This window comes from Trichechus manatus, unplaced genomic scaffold, assembly GCF_000243295.1.
Source record: "Trichechus manatus latirostris isolate Lorelei unplaced genomic scaffold, TriManLat1.0 scaffold00028, whole genome shotgun sequence".
NCBI lineage: Eukaryota > Metazoa > Chordata > Mammalia > Sirenia > Trichechidae > Trichechus > Trichechus manatus.
This window is the reverse complement of record NW_004443964.1, coordinates 17,467,488-17,488,734: the sequence shown is the minus strand read 5'-3', so window position 1 is coordinate 17,488,734 and position 21,247 is coordinate 17,467,488. Positions and strand designations below refer to the sequence as shown.

The following is a 21,247-nucleotide window of genomic DNA, read 5'->3' as shown; positions in this document are numbered from 1 at the left end:
GCATGTTACTAATTCAACTCTGCGTGCCTTTGTTTCCTTGTCTATAAAACAGAGATATGATAGCACGGCTGTCGCAGGGTGGTTGTGAGGATTAAATGGATGAAGGCACACAGAGTGCTCAGAATGCTGGGTAAATGCTAAAGGGATGTCAGCTCTCATGAGTGTTATGGGTGGTGTGGATGTTACCATTACTATGATAACTGCTCTTGGTGTTGCTGTTATTACTGGAGTTATACAGACCCAGGCTCTCGTCCCAGGTCAGTTTCTCCCTAATTGTGTGATTCTGGGCGGGGAAGCATGGATTGTGGAGATAGCATTACAGTCTCGCAGGGTTATTGAGAGGATTAGGGATAATTCACTTAAAGCCCCTTGCAGAGAGCCAAGCACATGGCAGGAGCCCAAAACCCAGGAGCACTTACGCCGATGGCTGGTACCTAAAGGGCGCCCGCAGCACCGTCGCCCTCTCCCAGCACCCCTGTAATATTTGAACTTCCTTGACCGCATGTGGCATAGTGGTTAAGTGCTACAGCTGCTAACCAAAAGGTCGGCAGTTCAAATCCACCAGGCGCTCCTTAGAAACTCTATGGGGCAGTTCTACTCTGTCCTACAGGGTCGCTATGAGTTGGAATCGACTCAGCAGCAAAAGGTTTTTGACCACATGTATCGTGTAATCCTCACGACTGCCCAGTGAAGCAGGTCACCACTGTTATCACTCCATTTTCCAGACAAGAAAACTGAGGCTTGGAGAGGTCAAGGCTCACAACTTCCCACCAGTAAGTGGCAAAGCGGGGGCTTGAAATGTCTTTGAGTCCACACACACAGAGACACAGCCTTTCTGCAGAACCTCTCCCATGCCCTTAACCTTACATTCACAACCTTCTGCTCAGCGCCCATGACCCACCTCAACTCCCCACCTCCAATCCTGCCCCAAAGTTCTGCCTGGGCCCCTTCCCTCTCTCTGCTCCCTTCCCAGGGACAGCCAATATGGGTGCTTCTCTCTTGCTGTCCCTGGGGGCTTGGGACCAATTCCCATCGTCTCCTCCTGCAGCCAAGGTGACCCCAGCCCCCTGTCTGGTCCCTCTCCCCAGCCATAGCTCAGTGATATCTGAGAAGCACTGACCCAGCAGCCCAAGGATTCCTCAGACCTTTTCAGAATGTGGGGACGGTGTGTCTTCCCACCCCATTGCCCAGGGCAGCGCCAGCTACTGCAGGGGGGCAGCCGGGCACAGCACTGCAGACCCTGGCAGGATGACTCCCCCTCCTCCACCTCAAGAAGGGGAGGAGCCAGGCTGGCATGGGGAGGAGAGATGCCTTCAGGGCCCTGGCCACAGAAATGCCGGTCAGCTGGACCAGGGCCCCAGCCGTGTTTCTCATTAGCCTCTACTGCCCTGCACCTGCCCCACATGCTGAGCCCTGAGCTGCAGAAAGTGGCAGGATGGGTGTAGTTTATGCCACCTCTGGACTCTCCAAATGCCTGGGTCTGATTCTTTTTTTTTTTTTAGAATCCCAGGGACAGAGGAAGGTAAGAAGGGGAGAGGAGGAAAAGAGGCCCAGCAGTTCCTGGATACCAACCCCACTCTGCCTTTTTAGACTCTAGCTCAGTCAGTCCTCCCACATACCCTCTGAGGTCCCTATCATTTTCCATTCAACAGTTAAAGAGCCCAGCCGGACTCAGAACAGCGCAGTAACAGTTCAAGGTTGCACGGCTGATGGGGAAGGAGCTGGATTAGAACACGTGTCGGTCTGATTCCAGCTATCATCTTGTCGTGTACTGTCAAGTCAATTCCAGCTCATAGCGACCCTATAGGACAGAGGAGAACTGCCCCACAGGGTTTCCTAGGCTGAATGAAATCTTCACAGGATCAGATTGCCAGGCCTTTTCTCCCTAGGAGTGGCTAATGGGTTGGAACCACTGACCTTTCAGTTGGCAGCCAAGAGCTTAACCATTGTGCCACCAGGGCTCCTCCAGCTGTCATCTTACTTTGTCAGAAATACTCGGTTTAAACAGTGCTAATCACAATGTGGTCCTCGGACCAGTGACATCATCATCACCTTGGAGCTTGTTAGAAATGCAGATCCCCAGGCCCCACCCCAGAGCAGCAGAATCAGAATTTCTGGGGGTAGGGCCCAGGAAGTTCCCTGGGTGGCACAAACAGTTAAGCACTTCACTACTAGCCAAAAGGTTGGTGGTTCAAACCCACCCAGAGACGCCTTGAAAGACAGACCTGGCAATCTGCTTCTGAAAGGTCACAGCCTTGAAAACCCTATGGAGCAGTTCTATTCTGCACACATGGGGTTGCCATGAGTTGGAATCAACTTGACGGCAACTAAGACAAACAACAAAGGCCCAGGAATCTGTATTTTAAGAAGCTCCTGGGTGATTCTTAAATAAAAAACCAAACCCACTGCCATCAGACAGATTCTGACTCAAGGTGACCCCGTGTGTTACAGAATAGAACTGACCTCCATAGGGTTTTCTTTACTGTAATCCTTATGGCAGCAGATCACCAGAACTTTCTTCTGTGGCGCCACTGGGGGGGTTCAAACTGCCAAGCTTTAGCTTAGTAGCTGAGTGAAAACCATTTGCACCACCCAGGGACCTCGGGTGATTCTGAAGTACATTAAAATTTAAGAACCACTGGAATAAACCACATGAAATTGCCATTTGGGGAATAACGGCAGTTGAAACATCAAGTATCAGTAATTTCATATGGTTCAACTTAACAGAACACAGACCCTCAAACGACAGCTGGATTTACAGTAAATAAAGTAATGGGCCATGTCCCGTACACTTGGGTTTGCTGGGCAAGGCTGGGAAGCCATCCAGCTGGCCTCACTCACCACCAGATTGCCAATGACCATGACCATGAGGAAGACGGTGAGGCACATGGCCTGGCCGGCCACCTCCATGCAGTCCCACATGGTCTCGATCCACTCCCCGCACAGGATGCGGAAGATGATGAGGAAGGAGTGGAAGAAGTCGTTCATGTGCCAGCGTGGCAGGCTGCAGTCGGCGGCAATCTTGCACACGCACTCCTTGTAGCTCTTGCCGAACAGCTGCATGCCCACCACGGCGAAGATGAACACAATGATGGCCAGCACCAGCGTCAGGTTGCCCAGAGCCCCCACCGAGTTGCCGATGATCTTGATGAGCATGTTCAGCGTTGGCCACGACTTGGCCAGCTTGAAGACCCGTAGCTGTCCGACAGGGGGAGGGCAAGGGTGAATGAGGCCCAGGGACCCCAGGCCCAACCCAAGGGAGCCACATCCTTAGGGGAAAGAACTATCTTGAATAGCTCTAATGCCCTCACCATGCCTCTGAGTGATCTGAGGCCTCAGTCTGCCTCTCTGTTAAATGGGGACATCCATATCCTACCATCTCATGCTCTTCATATGTTAAAAGGAAGTGCTCCATGGGGTGGTGGAAAGAACACTAATTCAGGAGTCTCAATCCTACTACTAAGGAACTTCCGGAGTCTCAGTTTTCAGGTCTGCTGTCTGGGGCTGAAGTCCCTGCTCCACTCCCGTCCAAGGTCATTACGGAATCAAACCCAAACATCAGCTCCTAGGGTTGTCATTTTGGCCCCCCAGCAGCCATGTGTGTGAAGGAGGGAAGGCTCCTTTCTCCCTGTTGCACAGGTAAGAAGGGTTCAGAGAGGTTAAGTGTTGTCCACAAGGGGAGAGGGGGACCTTACTCCCAGAACTCTGGCTTCTCTTCCTCTCCCCCATGCCCACCCTCCCTAGTATTGACACCCCAGCACTCCTCAGCCCTGGGCCCTGGGGACCTCTCGTACCAGCCGGAAGGAGCGCAGCACAGACAGCCCCTGCACATTGGCCAGGCCCAGTTCCACCAGGCTGAGGGTGACGATGATGCTGTCGAAGATGTTCCAGCCCTGCTGGAAATACTCATAGGGGTCCATGGCAATCAGCTTCAGTACCATCTCAGCCGTGAAGATGCCAGTGAAGACCTGCAGGGTGGGGTAGGGGTCACCGTCATAGAGCCTGAGGGAGCACAGGGCCTTGGGAGGTTGGTTACTGCCCCATTCCTGCCTCCTGGCAGAGCTCATGGGGGCTAAGAGGAAGGGGTCCAGAGCCCTGAGAGGGGCAAGGAGTGGTACCCACGCTCCATATGTGTGTGTAGTGGGGTAGGTGGGAGAGTAGAATGGTCATGCCACAAGGCACATGTCAGTACAACCCAGACATGTGGACCCACCAATTTCTGGCCTTGTGACCACGGACAAGTCCCTTAACTTCTTGGGGCCTCAACCCAATTATAGCAGTCAACATTCATTCATTGTGGCTCACGTTATGAGCTCATTAGTATCTCAATCTCTATGAAGGGAGAGATTATCACACTTACTTCATAGTGGAGAAACTGAGGCTCAGAGAGGTTACATGGCTAGCTCTAAGTCATGCAGCCCATATGCCGATAAGTCAGGTCTCAAACTCAGTTCTTGGTGTGCTCAGTTCACTGTCTCTACCTCTACAGCCTCTCTACCTTAGTTGGTGGGGAGTTCCAGGACCCAAAAAATCTTGGTGGACTTGGAGGTCTAGGGTAGGGGCCAAAAGTGGACAAAGCTGGGATCAATAAGAAGGCCAGAGCTGCCCTCCAGCCCTGGTCATAGGGATCTGAGGGCTACACAGCCCCTGAAACTCCTTAGGCACAGCTCCCCTCTGCGAGGCACCTGCTGCCCTGGGTCCACAGCCTGCCCAGGCACATGCTGAGCCCCTCCCAGGAGCTGTTCCTGACCATAGCAGGTGCCCAGATGGCAGCACAGTGTGGGCAGGGGGCGGGTGGCTGGCGGGCCAAGCCCATCACACACACCCCAGCAGCTGTGCACAGAGTTCAGAGCGCACCCTTGCCCCTCCAGCCCCGCCTGGCCATGGCTGCCTCGGGCACCTCCATGGGGATGGACAAGCCTGCTGCTTAGGCTGGGGAGTCCAGGGTCTCTGTCCAACTCCCGTGCCACCTACCCAGCCCTCATCCTGCCCAGGTCCCAATCTCACTTCTCTCCCTGGGCTCCCCTCTACCTCGGGGTGGGGAGAGAATTTTGCCCTTTTGCCCTTCTAGAAAAATTACAGAGGGAAATGGGAAGGGTGGGGCGGGGCCACGGCTGGAGGAGGAGGCAGCTTTTTCCCTTTGTCAGGCTCCACGGGGGCAGGCAACAAGGTGATAATGCTCCTAATGGGCAGGGATAAGCTGGTGGATCAGTGCGTGTCAACAACAGTGGAGCAGGGATGGGCTGGACGGGGAGCTGGCCTGGCCACTCCGGAGAAGAGGTAGCAGGCAGTGGGGTGAGGAGTGGGTGAGGCCTCCAGGGTGAGCTTGGGCTTCTTGGGCCTGAGCGTCCATGGCTATATACATGCCTCACTTTCAGGTTCCTTGGTCTCTCTCAGGCCCATGACAACCTCTGGAAGTGGGGAGCCCTGCCACGCAGGACCCTCTGCCACCAGCACAGATGGTCTGGGTCCCAGGGCCTCCCAGGGTCCTGACCTTTGGAAGCCCAGCACCCCACCCCCACTCTTCCTGTTCTCAAATACCCTGGAACCCAAATTCCACATCCCAAATTTCAACTCATAAACCTCCTTAGCATATCAACTCATGTCTCCCATGTTGTTGCTGTTATTAGGTGCCGTCAAGTCAGTTCCAGCTCAGAGCAACCCTATGCACCACAGAACGAAACACTGCCCGGTCCTGCGCCATCCTCCTCACAATCGTTGCTATGCTTGAGCCCGTTGTTGCAGACACTGGGTCAATCCATCTCGTTGAGGGTCTTCCTCTTTCTTGCTGATCCTGTAATTTACCAAGCATGATGAACTTCTCCAGGGACTGATCCTTCCCGACAACATGTCCAAAGTATATAAGATGTAATCTTGCCATCCTTGCTTCTAAAGAGCATTCTGGTTGTACTTCTTCCAAGACAGATTTGTTTGTTCTTTTGGCAGTCCATGGTATTATTCAATATTCTTTGTCAACACCACATTTCAAAGGCATCAATTCTTCTTTGATCTTCCTTATTCATCGTCCAGCTGTTGCATGCATATGAGGCAACTGAAAACCCTATGGCTTGGGTCAGGTGCACCTTAGTCTTCAAGGTGACATCTTTGCTTTCCAACACTTTAAAGAGGCCTTTTGCAGCATGTCTCCCATATACAGGGTAAATAACCCGTCTGTCCTCACATACCTCCCAACAGTATCCCATATTTCCACACAGCCCAGACAACCCGTCTGAGCCCAGACAACCCCTCTCCTCACCTGTCCCCGCATGACTGCCCTCTCCCCTGGCCCCTCCATACCAGGTTGCCCACAGTGAGCACGTTGTCAAAGTGCTCCGTCATGGGGTAATGTTCCATGGCCATGAAGAGGGTGTTGAGCACGATGCAGATGGTGATGCCCAGGTCAACGAAGGGGTCCATGACAATCAGGTGGATGATGCGCCTGAACTTCATCCACGGAGTGCAGCAGTTCCATATGAGCACTGTGTGTGCGCACTTGTACCACCATGGCGGGCACTTCTGGTGGGCCTCTTCCAGCTCTGGAAGCGGGGTCACAACACAGACACCTGACGAGGATTCCCGCCCTCTCCTGCCCCGCTCACTCCACCAGATCTTCGGTCCCACCTTCCAAGCCCCACCCCTTAGCATCCCACACCTCAATGCCGCACCCCCTCAGCGAGGCCTACCCCAAGCCCCGCCTTTCAGTGCGCCACCCTCAAATCCCCTCCTCTATAAACTCCGCCCCATATAGCTCCAGCTCTAAGGGCTCCGTCCATCGAAGCTTCATCCCTAAAAGCCCCACGCCTCAGTGCTTTGACCCTCAAAACCTTACCTCCTCTGCTAGGCTTACGCCAAACCCCGCCTCTCACTACAGCATCCTCAAAACTCCTCCGCTGTAAAGTCTGCCCTATATGGCTCCACCCTTGAAAACCTTTTCCCTGAAAGCCCCGCCTCTCAGTGCTCTGAACCTCAAAACCCCACCCCCTCAGCAAGGCCTATTCCAAGCCCCGCCCCTCAGCGTTCTTCTTTAGGCCCGCCTTCTTGGCACAAAGGCCCGCCCCTCAGTGAGCTCTGGCCACGTGACTCCTCCCATCTGCCCCAGGGCGAGGGCGTGCCATTCTGGCTTAGGAGAATGCCTGCCCTCAGGCTAGACCCCCAAGGGTCACAGGGAGAGTCGGAGAGGGAGACCGCTGGAGGGGGTTGGGTCCCCAGTTTCCCCGGCTGCTGGCCAGCTCCACTGAGGAGCAGACTGAGACACCCCCCACCTAAGGGCTCTCCCTCCCCACTACCACCCTCCAGACTATCCCAGCCAGTCGGTCCTGTGTCACCAGAGTGGCTTTCTGGAAACACCCCCTGCTCTTGCCCCCAGCTCTAAAGCCCTGGTGGCTCTGTAAGGCCTATGGGATGACGCTGCTCCTCCGCCAGGCCTTTCAGGCCTCCACCGTCCTGGCCCTGCTGTAGGCATGGCCTCATTTAAGGAGCATAACACATTTATGAGGTAAATACGATTAGCGCCTCCCAGTTCATAGACAAGGAAAGGGGACTGGAGGGGTGGCAGCCCCATGGAGGCCCAGGGTTGACTGCATGATTGGGGCACCCCCGGGTTGGGGGCCATCTGACCCCACCCCGACCCGGGGATTAGCAACCTGAACCTCTCTGAAAGGCTGCAGCCCATTCTAGTCTGATCGTGACCCTGTTCCCTTCCAGTGCTACTGCAGGTCCCCAAACAGTGTGTGAGCCCTGGAACACCTGGGCGATTTCCAGCCTCGGCCAGCCCTACCTCAGCATTCAGGGCACACAGACAGACAGACAGGCATCTGGATGCCTGTTATACAGGGTCAGGAGATGGTGCCCTGGAGAGGTTCGCACAAAGTCCTGTAGGACCCCAAACTCCTTCCTGGTGCAAGGCAAGCTGGCCTGGGGGAGGGGATCAGATGTTCTTGAACTTCACCCACGGGGTGCAGCAGTTCCATATGTCTGTGTCAGATTTCCTTTCTTACCTCCTCTCTCCCTTCCTTCCTTCCCTTTCTCCTTCCTTCCTTCCTCCCTCCCTCTCATCCATCCACACCCCATCTCTCTCTCCCCATTCATTAATTTTACAGGTCATCTGGGTGTCTCTCCATCCCCCTCTTGTTACCTCATCCTAGTCTTCTCCTGACACTGGTGGGGGGGGGCAGGGATGGGGGGAATCTGTGACTCCACCTGGGCAGAATTTATTGACGTTTAACTTCTCACCAGAGGATACTTGAGGAGCAGCATCTCCGGTTTCCGGAATGTTGGGGCTTCCTGGTTAGTATTATTAGCCTGTCCTTCCTCATTGCCTTGGCAGCCCCCTAGGCCCTCCCGGAAGCCCCCAGTTCCTGCAGCGGCTGGGCCTTGAAGCCAGAGCTGGGCCAGGTGAAGCCAAAACTATATTTATCACAGCCATTTCTTCGATGCCAAGATTAAGTTACTACTGTCCTGAAGCTGGGCCCAGCTGGACCCCACCCTGCTCCCTCAGGAGCCGAGCGGCCTGGATGGGTAGGATGGGCCCGGGATGCAGGGCACTCACCTTCCATGGCACTGTCTGTGCTGTGGCTCTGCCTCGGGGGCCCCTTCTCCCCCGGGGCCGTGTCCAGGCTGCCATTGCAGTCTTTGCCGTGGGCCGGGTCCCCATCTGCCTCCCCACCTTCCAGAGCCTGGGCGGCCTTGGCCTGCAGACCAGCAAGGGAGGCGGGCATGAAGTCCAGCTCTGAGCCAAGGGGATGGACTAACTGACCCTGACCCCTCTTCTTGGCCTGTGCCAAGCCTAGTTGGGGGGGTAGGGTGAGGGTAAGGCCCAACCTCCAGGGCGGGTGTAGCAGGGTAGGGACCAGTGACTGAGGACCCTCAGCCCTGAAGACCCTCAACTCTGATGCCCTGATGAACCCCTGCACTTGACGTGATGGTGAGAAAATGGGCAGCTGCCCTTTGGGCCTCACCAGGACCCAACCTCTCCCTCAGCTCGGATCCATGTGCTGCCCAGAAATAATCCCAAAGTCAGAGATATTTGAATTAGGGTTGATCAACTCTGGATTCCTTGCTGCAGGTAGGGAAACCAAGGCACAGAGCAGAAAAATACCCTTTCTACTGCATGGACGTCAGTTATTCCATCAAAGCCCCCAGCCTGGGGCCTTCTGCCCCTCCTGCTTCACAACCCCTGCCCCCGGCCCCTCCCTCACCCTCAGCCTGCCTGGGGGCAGCCAGTAGCCAAGCATCCCAGGCTGAGGGGCAGGGAGACCCCTGGGTCCTTGGCCTCCTCTCCCTTTGTCCAGACCTTCTCCAGTTCCTCCTGTTGCTTTTTGAATTTCTGTAGCATCTGCTGAAACTCCTCTTCTTTCTCCTGGGCTTCGGCCAGCGTGGCCTCGTTCTGTTCAGCATATGCCATGGCCACCACTGCCAAGATCAGATTGATGAGGTAGAAGGAGCCCAGGAAAATGATGACCACGAAGAAGATCATGTAAGTCTTGCCGGCTGCTCGCAGGGTCTGGGGGTGGGGGTGGGGGGGTGTCACATGGCATCCCACTTCTAGCCTGCTCTCTTTCACCCACTGCCCTTTCCCACACACCCATTGCCCAGATGGGTAAACAGCGGGTCCTTCGCAGAGCCTGGGGATTTGAGGACCTTTGAGGCAGTGTGTGGCCATCCTTAAGAGGCTAAACCACATTCCACAGAGCGTCACAGTGTATGCTTAGAACTCGACTTTCCTGATATCCTGGCTCAGAACTCTGAGGACCCCAGCCAGTCACCCCCAGATCAGGTAGTCAGGATAGAAAAATAGTGAACATGGGCTTTGGGGTCAGCTTGAATCCCAGCTTTAGCACCTAGTAAGAGCTCAACAGATACTAACCCATAACTCATTACTGTCGAGTCGATTCTGACTCATAGTGACCCTATAGGACAGAGGAGAACTGCCCCATAGGGTTTCCAAGGAGTGGATGGTGGATTCGAACTGCCAGCCTTCTGGTCAGCAGCCAAGCTCTTAACCACTGCACCACCAGGGCTCCCAACAGATACTAGCCATTATTATTATTATTATTATTATTAACATCATCAGTGTTAGAAGCATCAGCAGGACCAGAAGGCCCTGTCACTCCTGACTCATCCAGCCTGCCCTGCAAACAGTAGAAGCTGAAATAAATGTGTGTGAGAAAAACTGAGTTTCTAAGGTGCGCTACTGGTTACTGTGGGGCCTGGAGCCCACACCTCAGCTTTTAAGGCAAAGGTGGGGAAGGAAGAAAAGGTGGTGGCTGGGATTCGGGCAGGAGCCTGTGTTGGAGAGCACTGAGGGATTCCCTGAAGGAGACAGCCCCTGTTGGGGGCTTGGCCGTCCTGAAGGGGGGTGGCTGCAGGGCTTGGGGGCAAGGTGAGGGCAGCTGTACCAGCTGGAAGAGGTTCTCCCAGTAGTCTTGTGTCATGAGGCGAAAGAGAGCCAGGAAGGCCCAGCTGAAGGTGTCGTAGTTCGTGTAGCCATAGTTGGGGTTCCGCCCCGTCTTGATGCACTTGTACCCCTCGGGGCAGTGCCTAGGGATGGGATGGGGGCTGGGTTTAGGGAAGGAGAGGAGATCCAGGTGGGGGACAGAGATGGGGAGCCCCAAGGGAAACATCCTTCAGTTCTGCCTGTGCCCCTGAAAACAAGGAAGGTTGCATCCATGCCCCCGGTTTTCCCTTGCACTCTCATTCACTCCACGTCCTTCTCCTCACACTACTCCTATCGGCCCAGGCCCCAGGGGGTGCCTTGTTCCAGCCCCAGCATCACTCACCCGGCGTCACTGCTGTTCCCACAAAGCAGGGCATCGTTGGAGCCCTCCAGGAAATAGAAGTTCCCTTTGGGAGTCAGAGAGCACAAAGGCGGTGTGTTACCCACATGTATACACTATGAGCACACACACCCATTGCACACTTTTAGACATGTCTGTGTGGCCCACCTACAACAAATGGATACTCCCTAGGTGCCCCTTCCCCCCTCCTTAGGGCAACCCCAAATTCCAGTGCCCAGAACAGGCCTCTGGGTAGGTACCTTGCAGGTAGCTCAGCTCCAAGCTCAGTGCCTAGTGTGGTTGTTAAGTAAGGACATAGCAGGACCACAGAGAGAGATGGGAGAAACGTGTATGTGTGTGCATGGTGCTACCACATACCTGTACAGGACACCTGACTCGGGTGAGCTGGGGCTAGAATCCAGGATGCCAGGCTGAGAAGAGGTGCCTTTTTCTAACTTGCATGAAGGCACTGTCTGGACTAATAGTGGCTGTGTGAGAATGTGTACGTGTTGTGTGTGTGCCTGTGATGTACAGGCATGTGAATATAATGTGGGTGTGTGGGTAGCTGGCCGTGGCCCTGCCAGGATGTGAGCAAATAGTGTGATGAAAGAGAGCAGGGAGTGTACAGGTGAGGGAATAAGGACTATCAAACTATTTTTTTAAAAAAATCTGTTGTTGTCAAGTCGATTCTGACTCATGGTGACCCCATGTGATACAGAGGAGAACTGCTCCATAGGGTTTTCTTGGCTGTAATCTTTACAGAAGCAGATCGTCAGGCCTTTCTTCCGTGATGCCGCTGGGTGGGTTTGAACTGCCAGCCTTTAGGTTAGTAGCCGACTGCAAACTGCTTGTGCCACCCAGGGATCTACGTCCAGTTGGCCATGATGTTTGTCTCACAAGAAGCTGAGGAAGGGGCTGCCCTAGAGGCACGGACAGGCTCCATTTGCATCCCATCTGCCAACCTTACCTTCATCGCTGATGTAGGCATCCCAGTCAAAGGGGAAGTTGCTGACCCAACTCTCACGGCTGTTCCATGTGTCGTTGCTATACCACGTGTCATTGCCGTACCATGTGTCATTGCCGTACCACGTGTCATTGCCGTACCACGTGGTGTTGGTGTTGTTGAAGGGTGGGGGCCAGCGCACGCACTTCTGCCGCAGGTTTCCCATGAAGAGCTGCAGCCCCACCAGGGCAAAGACACTCAGGCAGAAGACGGTGAGGATCATGACATCTGACAGCCTTTTCACTGACTGGATTAGGGCCCCCACAATCGTCTTCAGGCCTGGCCATAGAGAGAGTAAGGGTGTTGGGGTTGTGCGAGGACAAGGTGGGGTGATAAGTTATACCCCTGCTCCCTGCCCCATCTCCTTTAAGGCTCGACTTACTAGGCACCGCTTCCCGAAAGTCTTCCCAAATGATCTCACCCTTCTGCTGTGAGTTTGTGTTAATAACGGTGAAATAGTTTGGAAAAGGTTGTCGAGAAAGGAGGTACAGCTTGAAGAACGTAACTAATGTCACCGAATTGTACATAGTAGAAATTGTGGAAGTGGTGTATGTTTTATTGTGTATATTTTGACAAAAAGTATTAACCCCTCCCCCTTTTTCTGATCACGTCCTCTCCCTAGAGCCTTCAAACTGCCAAGCATCTCACCCACGAGAAGAATGTACTGTCAAGACTCGATGGGCTGTTGACCAACCTATAGAGCTCCACAAAGGCGCATAAAACCTGGTCTATAGGGCAAACAATAACATACGTGAGGAATGTGCTTCGTAGTTCAATCATGTCTACAAGACTAATGGGCACACCAGCCCAAAAGCAAAGACAAGAAGGCAGGAAGGGACAAGAAAACTGGACGAATGGAAACAGGGAACCCGGGGTGGAGAAGGGGAGAGTACTGACACATCGTGGGGTTGGCAACCAATGTCACAAAACAATTTGTGTATTAATTGTTTAATGAGAAACTAATTTGCTCTGTAAACTTTCACCTAAGGCACAATTAAAAAAAAAAAAAAAAAGCACACAAAACCAGTTGCCTTTGAGTCAATTCCAACTCATTGCGACCCCAGGTATGTCAGAGTAGAACTCTGCTCCATAGAGTTTGCAATGGCTGATTTTTTGGAAGTAGATCACTAGGGCTTTCTTTCAAGATACCTCTGGGTGGACTTGAACCTCCAACCTTTTGGTTAGTAGTCGAGTGTGTTAACTGTTTGCACCACCCAGAAACTCCTACCAAGGCACATAGAAAATCTTATTAAATGTTGCTAGGTCAGTACTCCAAAGCATGTTCCACAGAACATTAATCTCCAAACTGCTTAAAAAAGGGGGTTAGTTCAATGTGTTTGGGAAAGGCTGCAGTCTATGTTCCATTCTTGGAGAATCATTATGTACAGTATCCCATTAAAGGCTCTGAAAAGTCTTCCAGAAACAAACACTGTTTAATACCTATGTTTCCTTAGCTTATTTGACCACAGAGCCCTCTTTCTTATAATGCTTATTAACTCTAGAGGAACAGTAGGGATCACTCTGAGAAGCTCTAGACGACCTTGACCAGACCCCAAAGATTTTGCCCCTTTGGACAGACAAAGGCATAAACAGTTCTTAAGAAATTCCGGGGACAGCATCCTGTCATCTGTGGAGGAGCCATAACTTCTTCCTTGGGCTGGATCATGGTGTCTCCTCAATATTAATTCATTTCCTTTTCTTATCCTGAGGTGGAAAACAAATGCTCAGCAGCCTTCTTATAAACACCCTCCCAAGCCCGAGGATGCTGAAAGCAGGGCATAGAGGTAAGGTTTGGCTTTGGCTCAGTGGCCTCCATGCTGTGTGGCCTCCTGTAAGCATTTCCCCTCTCAGAATCTCACCTGCCTCAGCTGCGATACAAGGGCTGTGGACTAGAAGAGACCTAGGGTACTTTTTGGAGTCCCTGGGTGGTGCGAATGTTTATCACACTTGACTGCTAACTGAAAGGATGGAGGTTTGACTCCACCCAGAGGTGCCTCAGAAGAAAGGCTTGGTGATTTACTTCTGAAAAACCAGCTATTGAAAACCCTGTGGAGCACAGGTCTACTCTGACACACATGGGGTCGCCATGAGTTGGGATTGGCTCACTGGCAACTGATAACTGCTGTGGTACTTCCTAGCATTAAGATTTAACAATTTCCCCTTCTCCTAGAATCCTCTTCTCCATCCATTATCATATCGCCTTTCTCTCCCTTGACTGAGGCATCTCTAATTTTTCCACAGGCTTTTTTGAGGGTCTAGATGATCCAGATTCTATTTATTTTGTGCTTCCTGATGCATTTCTTTGGAATTGCCCTGGCCTCCTTGCTCAGCGGGTGTGTGTGTTCCTAACTGAGCCCTGAGGGCTGGGACATTCCATCATCCATTCCCTGTGTGTCTCTCTCTCAGGTGGAGGCCTCTGCTCTGCCCCGTTGCTTATTTTATTTAACACAAATGTACATATCACAGGGAGCCCTGGTGGCATAGTGGTAAAGAGCTCGGCTGCTAACCAAAAGGTTGGCAGTTCAAATCCAACAGCTGTTCCTTGGAAACCCTATGGGGCAGTTCTACTCTGTCCTACAGAACCGACTTGATGGCACCCAACAACAACAACAGCAACACATATCACAGACCATGTGGCAGGCACTGTTCTAAGCACCTTATAGCTATTAAGGCACTGAACTCTCTAAACAACCCAATCAATGGGTATATTATTATCCACCTTTTACAGATAAGGAAACTGAGGCACAAACCACTTGCCCAAGGTCAGGCGAGACTCGAACCCAGGCAGCCCAGAGTCTGTGCTCATAACCACCTTGCTAGGCTATCTTCCTGCCTGGGCCCCTTCTCCTCTCTGGCCATGGGGCCTGTCTGTGTCCAGACCTTGGTGTGTTGTGATCCTGGGTCAGCCTCCTGGAATGTGAGTGTCAGGCTCCTGCCTGAGCATGGGGCAGCCCACTGGCCTAGGCAGAGGGTCCCTGCACTGCCCCAGTACCTGGAATGACCGTGATGGTTTTCAGGGCCCGCAGCACTCGGAAGGTCCTCAGGGCTGAGATGTTGCCCAAGTCCACAAACTCTGTGAGGTACCTGGGTGGAGGGGTTGGGGTGGGGGCTGTGTCAGAGCTGGGGTGGGTGGTAGAGCAGAAATCAGGGTTTCTCCAGGCCCAGGAATCCTTGTAGTTGGGGTCACCACCGGGTGCTAGGGGGCAGTCCAGACACCCCAACATTCCTATTGAGGCCCGAGAGTGGGAAAGACAGTGCAGGAGCTTTGCTGCTGGTGGATGGAGGTGGCAAGGCTAGCCCAGCTTTCCCAGTAGGTGAGGGGCCTGGGACTGTGGATTAGGCTGCTGCACGCGGTTGTACAAGAAGGGGACATCAGGAGAGTCTCAAAGCTAGAGCCTGGAATGGCAGCTGCTAGAATTGCACAGCTCACAATCTGCACTGCTGGTCAGGGAGCCCCTGCAGCCCACCCCGCTGTGAGGGTCAGCCCAATCAGCCGCCTCCTTCCCTCGCCCACTCCAGCCTCAGGATATCCTGGTCCCCTGCTCACGCCATCACAATGACGCTGAAGTCCAGCCAGTTCCAGGGGTCCCGGAGGAATGTGAAGTCGTCAATGCAGAAGCCTTGGGCCAGTATCTTGATGAGGGACTCGAAGGTATAGATTCCTGTGAAGGTATACCTGGCAGGAGAGGGCCGGCCAGGCATGTCACACCCAGGTGCAGGCATGTGTGGCGGGGTGGACCTCCCGGAAGTGAAATGTGCCACTCGGGGCTGAGGACATTGATGGAGGTGACAATGTATGTCACCCTGGGGGCTTAAGACATTGATGGGAGTGACAGCGTGTATCACCTTGGAAGAGAAGGGCAGTGTCACTCTGAACATCGTCAGAAGTGCAGACACTCGGGAAGGGCTATGTCCCATGGCTGGGATGCTCGAGGTGGGGGTGGGGGGTACTTACTCCACGTTCTTGGACCAGGGAGGTGGGTCGCTCATGGTCATGAACACACAGTTGCTCAAGATGGTGATCATGATGAACATGCTGAACAGCGTTGAGGGGAGGGTCAAGGAAAGTGAGGGAGCAGCTGGGAAGGGGAGGTGGACAGAGCACCTTGCTTTGCCCACCCCTGCCCCCCTGCCCTACCCTGCACTTGCCCCACTCAGGCAGGATATGAGTGGATGAGCACCTTGATGGCACCACGCCTGATGATGCTGAAGGGGTTCAGCATGTAGAGAGCAGGCGTGGCGGAGAAGCGGAAGATGGCCTTGCCCTTGTTGAGCACGATGAAGGTCTGTGGCAGGGAGAGAGCTCATGAGGCCTAGGGACAGACAGACAGATGAACACAGACAGAGGGAGCCCGCCCAGGCCCGGACCTTCTTGTCGCAGTAGTAGGGGTCCAGGTCCTCCAGGGGGATGCCGATGACCTCTGGTGGGGGGTCCCCATAGATGAGAGGCAGGTTCTTGCCGGCCTCCAGGTCACTGCGCGGCTTGTGCTCAGCATCCTCGATCTCCATCTGCTTGTTGCGCAGCCGCCGGGCCTCCTCCTCTGCGGCCCGCTGTTCTATGACAGCCAGGGACTCCCGGGTGAAGGGGCGCAGGCAGTCGGGGCCCAGAGGCACCAGGGTAGGCAGAGACATCCTGGCCATCTTTGCATCCTGGGCTCAGGGGCCAGGTGGGCAGCAGGCAGCCGGGGCAGCTGCAGCTTGCAGCGCCTGGTGTGCTGGGTGGCCACACCGCCCTGGGCCTGCTGTCTGCTATTCACCTCCTGCCTGCCCAGGGACCAGGCCGGGGAGGCCGGTGTGCAGGCCCTGCCTGGAGTCTGAGGGGGCCTGCAGGGCGGGGTTGCTGCTGCTGCTCAGGTGCTGGACACAAGAGCATCCCCCCACCCCGGGCTCCACACTTCACTGTCCCCAGCAGCGGGGTCGGCTGCCCTCAGGACTGACAGCAAACCAAGCTAGAGCGTCTTTGGCCTTGTGGACTTGGGGCCAAAGCCCCAGTGTCTTCAACCACCTCCTTGGCCCAGACTCCGGGAACTGCGTGGCTTCAGCCTGCTGAGACAGAGAGAGAACCACAGCTAGCTGTGCCCACAGTGACCCCTACCCAGCAGGCAGGAGGAAGGGAGTTAGGAGTGAAATGAAGGGCCTGGGGAACATCTTAAGGCAGGGATGGCAAATGGATTTCATCTTGAGGGCCAACTTGGATTGGCTGATAACTGGCTGCCTGGAGCTCTGGGTGGAAACCATTGCTTGCATCCAGACCCAGCGGAAAAGACTGCTGTGATTGATTAGTGATGTCTGCCAGGGGCATGGGAAAGAAGAATATGACACATCTGCTTGTATAGGCTGTCCCTGGGTTGGAGGGAAGGGAAAAGGAAGATGTAGCAAGGGTTATGAGTACCCAGGGGCAATCTCTAAGTTGCACCTCACCACCCAATTTCAAGATGAATTGACGTTGATAGCTGCGACACATCAGTAGAAATGCCTTCCCCTCTCTTGTCTGGCTGCCTTAGTCTGGCGCCTTTCATATTTATGGTGCCTCAGAATGTCATTCTGCACCTTGTCTGGCGCCCCCTTAGAGTTATGCCAGGGGGCAAGTGACACCTTCTCCCTCCTCCACTCACTATGCCTCTGGGGTGTAAGGTCCCCTTTCCTGAGCTTTAGGGAAACTTGGTGTTGGGCTGGGAGTGGGAAGATGGGAGGGCCCTGGGCCCTGCAGAGGTTCCCAACAGCTCCCTCTGGCAGGGACTGTGGGATCTAACCACTGGTGGGCAGGGAGAGCTGGAAGAGGAGGATGCAGGGTGTGGGTTGGGGGGCAGGTCAGGAGAGCCTCCAGAAGCTGACACAGAAGGGGTGGGGGGCAAGAAGATGGACAATTCCAATGGTGGGGGCAGGGCCAGAGCCCCAGGTGCCCGCTTCTAGTGGGTGGTCCTGCATGAACTGGACAGGGGAGGGGGCACCCACCAGGAGCCTTTGAGTCTGTGAGGACTGTCAGCTGTGTCTCCTGGGTCAGTCCCTAGGCCTCTCCCAGCCCCTCTCCCCTTCTGCCCAGCCTTCTAAGCCACCTGTCTGTGGAAGGGAGGTGGTGGTCACACGTATCACAAATGGCCTGGGAGGAATGGCCCACATCAGCAGGTAAGCACAGGGAGATCACTGCAGCCCTGTCACATGCAGCTACTGCAAGACCCACGCAGACAGATCCCCGCAGAGCCACCCCTCTCCCACAGGGCGTGGAAAGACCCCCCAGAGCCTCCCACAGCTATACCCAGGGGGCAGCCCCCTCACAGCAGGCCCAGATGCCCAGAGAAGTGCCCCTGCCCCAGCCACCATGGGCACTTTCTCAGGCTTGGCCAACAGGTGGGAAGGGCGGCCCAGGGAGAGGCAGGAGCCATTGGGCAGAGCTGGCCACTCCCACCCGTGCCTGCTCCCCAGCTGCTCCCTACCATCAACCGAGGAGTCAAGGAGTCGCATTTCCACAGGGATGACTCTGCTCATTCTGCTGACCCTGTCCCTCAGCTGCTCATTGGCCCCACCGTGTGCGTGGGAGCACCCCCTACACCACACAAACACAACACACACACACAACACACAAATACCACACGCAACAAACAACACATACCACACACAACACACACAAATAACACACACCACACGCAACAAACAACACCACACACAACAAACAACACACCCCACACAACGAACAACACACACCACACATAACAAACAGAACACACACCACAAACATACACCACACACAACACACAACATGCACAACACATGCAACAAACACAATACACACAACAAACATAACACATACACACCCAACACATACATACACAACACACAAACACACAACAAACAAATATGATACATACACATTACACTCACACAACAAACACAACACATACACCACACAAAACACACAAACACATCACACAAACACATCACACACAACATACCACAGCACGTACACAACACACCCATACAGAACACAACACACATACTACACAAAAAACACACACAACACACACAAACACAATACACCAAAACACACATACCACACGATACACACAACACACAGTCGCCAGCCTGAAACCACCACTCACACAGACCCTCACAGTTGTACCCCCACCACTCACCACAGCCCTGTCATCACCTCACCACCTTCATTCCCATGACCAACACCCCTGCACAGCTTTACTTGACCCTTAAGCTCACTTGTCACCAAACAGAAGACACCAAAAGATGGCCTTGAAGGGACACCAAGGCTGCTGTCCACCCACTCCATTCACAATTCCGCTTGTCAACAACCCTCTGACCTGGGTACCACCCAGTTTCCCCTTCACAGGAGCCCAAGTGGGACCACAAAATACCAGGGATGCACAGTCTGGCTCCCAACCCCCAGTGTTCTTTAGAAACTACCCTCACCTAAGACACCAGTGGCCCCCGTGGACAGACCCAGGGGCGTCTTCTCAGCTGGCCTTCCTGGTCCTCTGTTCACATCTCACACTACTCACGGACTTTCTTCTTGAAGGAAGAGTGTGGCCTACCCCTCTGGCCATTCTCTTTCCATCTCGGCCCTGCGTGCTCCTCCTTCCCTGACCCTTGGAAACACTTGTTCTCCGGGGTCTGGTTTGCAGCCCTGCATTCTTTTTACAGCACGTACCCTCTCCCTGTCCATCCTTCTCCCTGCCACGGGAACGTCCACCCTCCACTCCTTTCTGTGGTCTGTATGGCACTGCCACATCTGTTCCCATTTCCCTGATGGCCCCAGCCTGGTCAAGTCAGGGCCCCCTTTTAGGTGAGGCCACAGACTTCACAGCTCTTACTACACCAGTAATTAATGCCCTACTAGTGTGATTATCTGTTGATGTCTGACTCACCTGGCACCCTTACTGCTCAGGGCCACCACTGGATTCAGTGCCTGGTGTGTTGACACATGTTCCCAGTTCTCCCTCAAGCCTGGGCCTCCCCTGGGCTCCAGACTCACACATGCCACAGCCAACTTGGCCCCTCCTCCCGCTGTTCCCCAGAAAAAAACCAGTTACCATCGAGTCAACTCTGACTCATGGTGACCCCATGTGTGGCAGAGTAGAACTATACTCCACAGAGTTTTCAATGGCAGATTTTTCGGAGTAGATTGCCAAGCCTTTTTCTTCTGAGGCGTTTCTCAGTGAACTCGAATCTCCAGCCTTTCGGTTAGCAGTTGAGCACATAACCATTTGCAACACCTGGGGACTCCGCTGTTCCCCAGCTGACCCTAAATAGGACTCCTCATGTCTCCCTTCAAAATGTGTTCTTCACTCAGAATTCCCCTTTACTACCATCTTCACCAACCCTGAAGCCATTTCACATCTGGACTTCTTATTCTGTGCAGGAATAAATGTCCTTGTTGCTTGGGTCATTTGAGGCACAGTTGTGGTTGCCGGCTGCTGAAAGCACCTGGAGTGCTACATCTAGTCAGCTACCCAGTCCGCTGATTCACCCTCCCCAGCATCCACCCCATCCTCTCCATCCTCCACGGCTATTGCTGCCTTCCTTCACCCTCACCTACTCTATTCAAATAACCTCCACCTCCTCCCTGCCTCCTGCCTGGCTCCTCTCCAGCCCACTCTCTACATTTCTAAAATCACAAATCAGATCATATCACCCTCCTGCTTAAATCCAGTGGCTTTCCACTGCTTAATAGTAAGTCCAAACCCCTCAATATGGCCCCTAAGTCTTCCATGATCTGATCCCTACCTCATCACCCACCCCTTCCCCCCACACATCCACCTTCTGGCCTTGTGACTTTCATTTTCACAAGTGGGCCAAGTTGTTTCCCACCTCCATGCCTTTGCTTGTGGTCTGCACACCTCCTGGAGCATCCTTTTCTTTGTTTCTCTTTTATTGTTAGCTGCTGTTGAGTTGGCCCCCAACTCACGGTGACCCGATACACAATGGAACAAAACACTGACCACAACACTGCCTGATTGGACTGTTGTGAGCCATAGGGTTTTCATTTGTTGATTTTCAGTAGATCACTAGGCCTTTCTTCCTAGTCTTAGTTTGGAAGCTCTGCTGAAACCTATTCAGCATCATAGCAACATGTAAGCCTCCACTGACGGACAGGTGGTAGCTTCACAGGATGTGCATTGGCCAAGAACTGAACCCAAGTCTCCTGCATAGAAGGCGAGAATTCTACCACTGGACAACCAAGTGCCCCATTTCATCTCCCTGGAGAGCTTCAATTCATCCTTCCAGATTCAAGCTACACAAGAACCACTTCCTCCAGGAACCTCTCTCTTGGCACCCTGGCTGAGTGGATCACTTCTTCCTTCGTGCCACCTGTGTGCCTAGTGCTCAGTCAAGGTTTATTAAACAAATAAATGAATTAACAAACTAGAGAAACACTCCACCTCAGCCCCTTTCTCCTTTAAGTGTATCCTGAAGCTAAATCATAACCAGAAACCATATCACCTCCAAAGTCACCATTGGA

The 21,247-nt window shown here is 53.7% G+C and overlaps 1 protein-coding gene across 1 annotated transcript in view; it reads right to left on the bottom strand.

Moving 5' to 3' along the window:
- SCN4A (sodium voltage-gated channel alpha subunit 4) overlaps positions 1-16,419 on the bottom strand; it is a 29,946-nt gene extending 13,527 nt beyond the window's left edge. The window contains exons 1-13 of the mRNA XM_004374216.1: positions 16,147-16,419; positions 15,946-16,064; positions 15,734-15,823; positions 15,326-15,454; positions 14,771-14,862; positions 11,743-12,057; positions 10,779-10,842; positions 10,398-10,539; positions 9,293-9,502; positions 8,549-8,690; positions 6,298-6,536; positions 3,795-3,968; positions 2,842-3,198 (exon numbers count right to left, since the gene is read on the bottom strand). Coding sequence (XP_004374273.1) covers positions 2,842-3,198; positions 3,795-3,968; positions 6,298-6,536; positions 8,549-8,690; positions 9,293-9,502; positions 10,398-10,539; positions 10,779-10,842; positions 11,743-12,057; positions 14,771-14,862; positions 15,326-15,454; positions 15,734-15,823; positions 15,946-16,064; positions 16,147-16,419 — 2,346 coding nt within the window. The remainder of the gene's footprint in view (positions 1-2,841; positions 3,199-3,794; positions 3,969-6,297; positions 6,537-8,548; positions 8,691-9,292; positions 9,503-10,397; positions 10,540-10,778; positions 10,843-11,742; positions 12,058-14,770; positions 14,863-15,325; positions 15,455-15,733; positions 15,824-15,945; positions 16,065-16,146) is intronic.
- Positions 16,420-21,247: the final 4,828 nt, after the last annotated feature.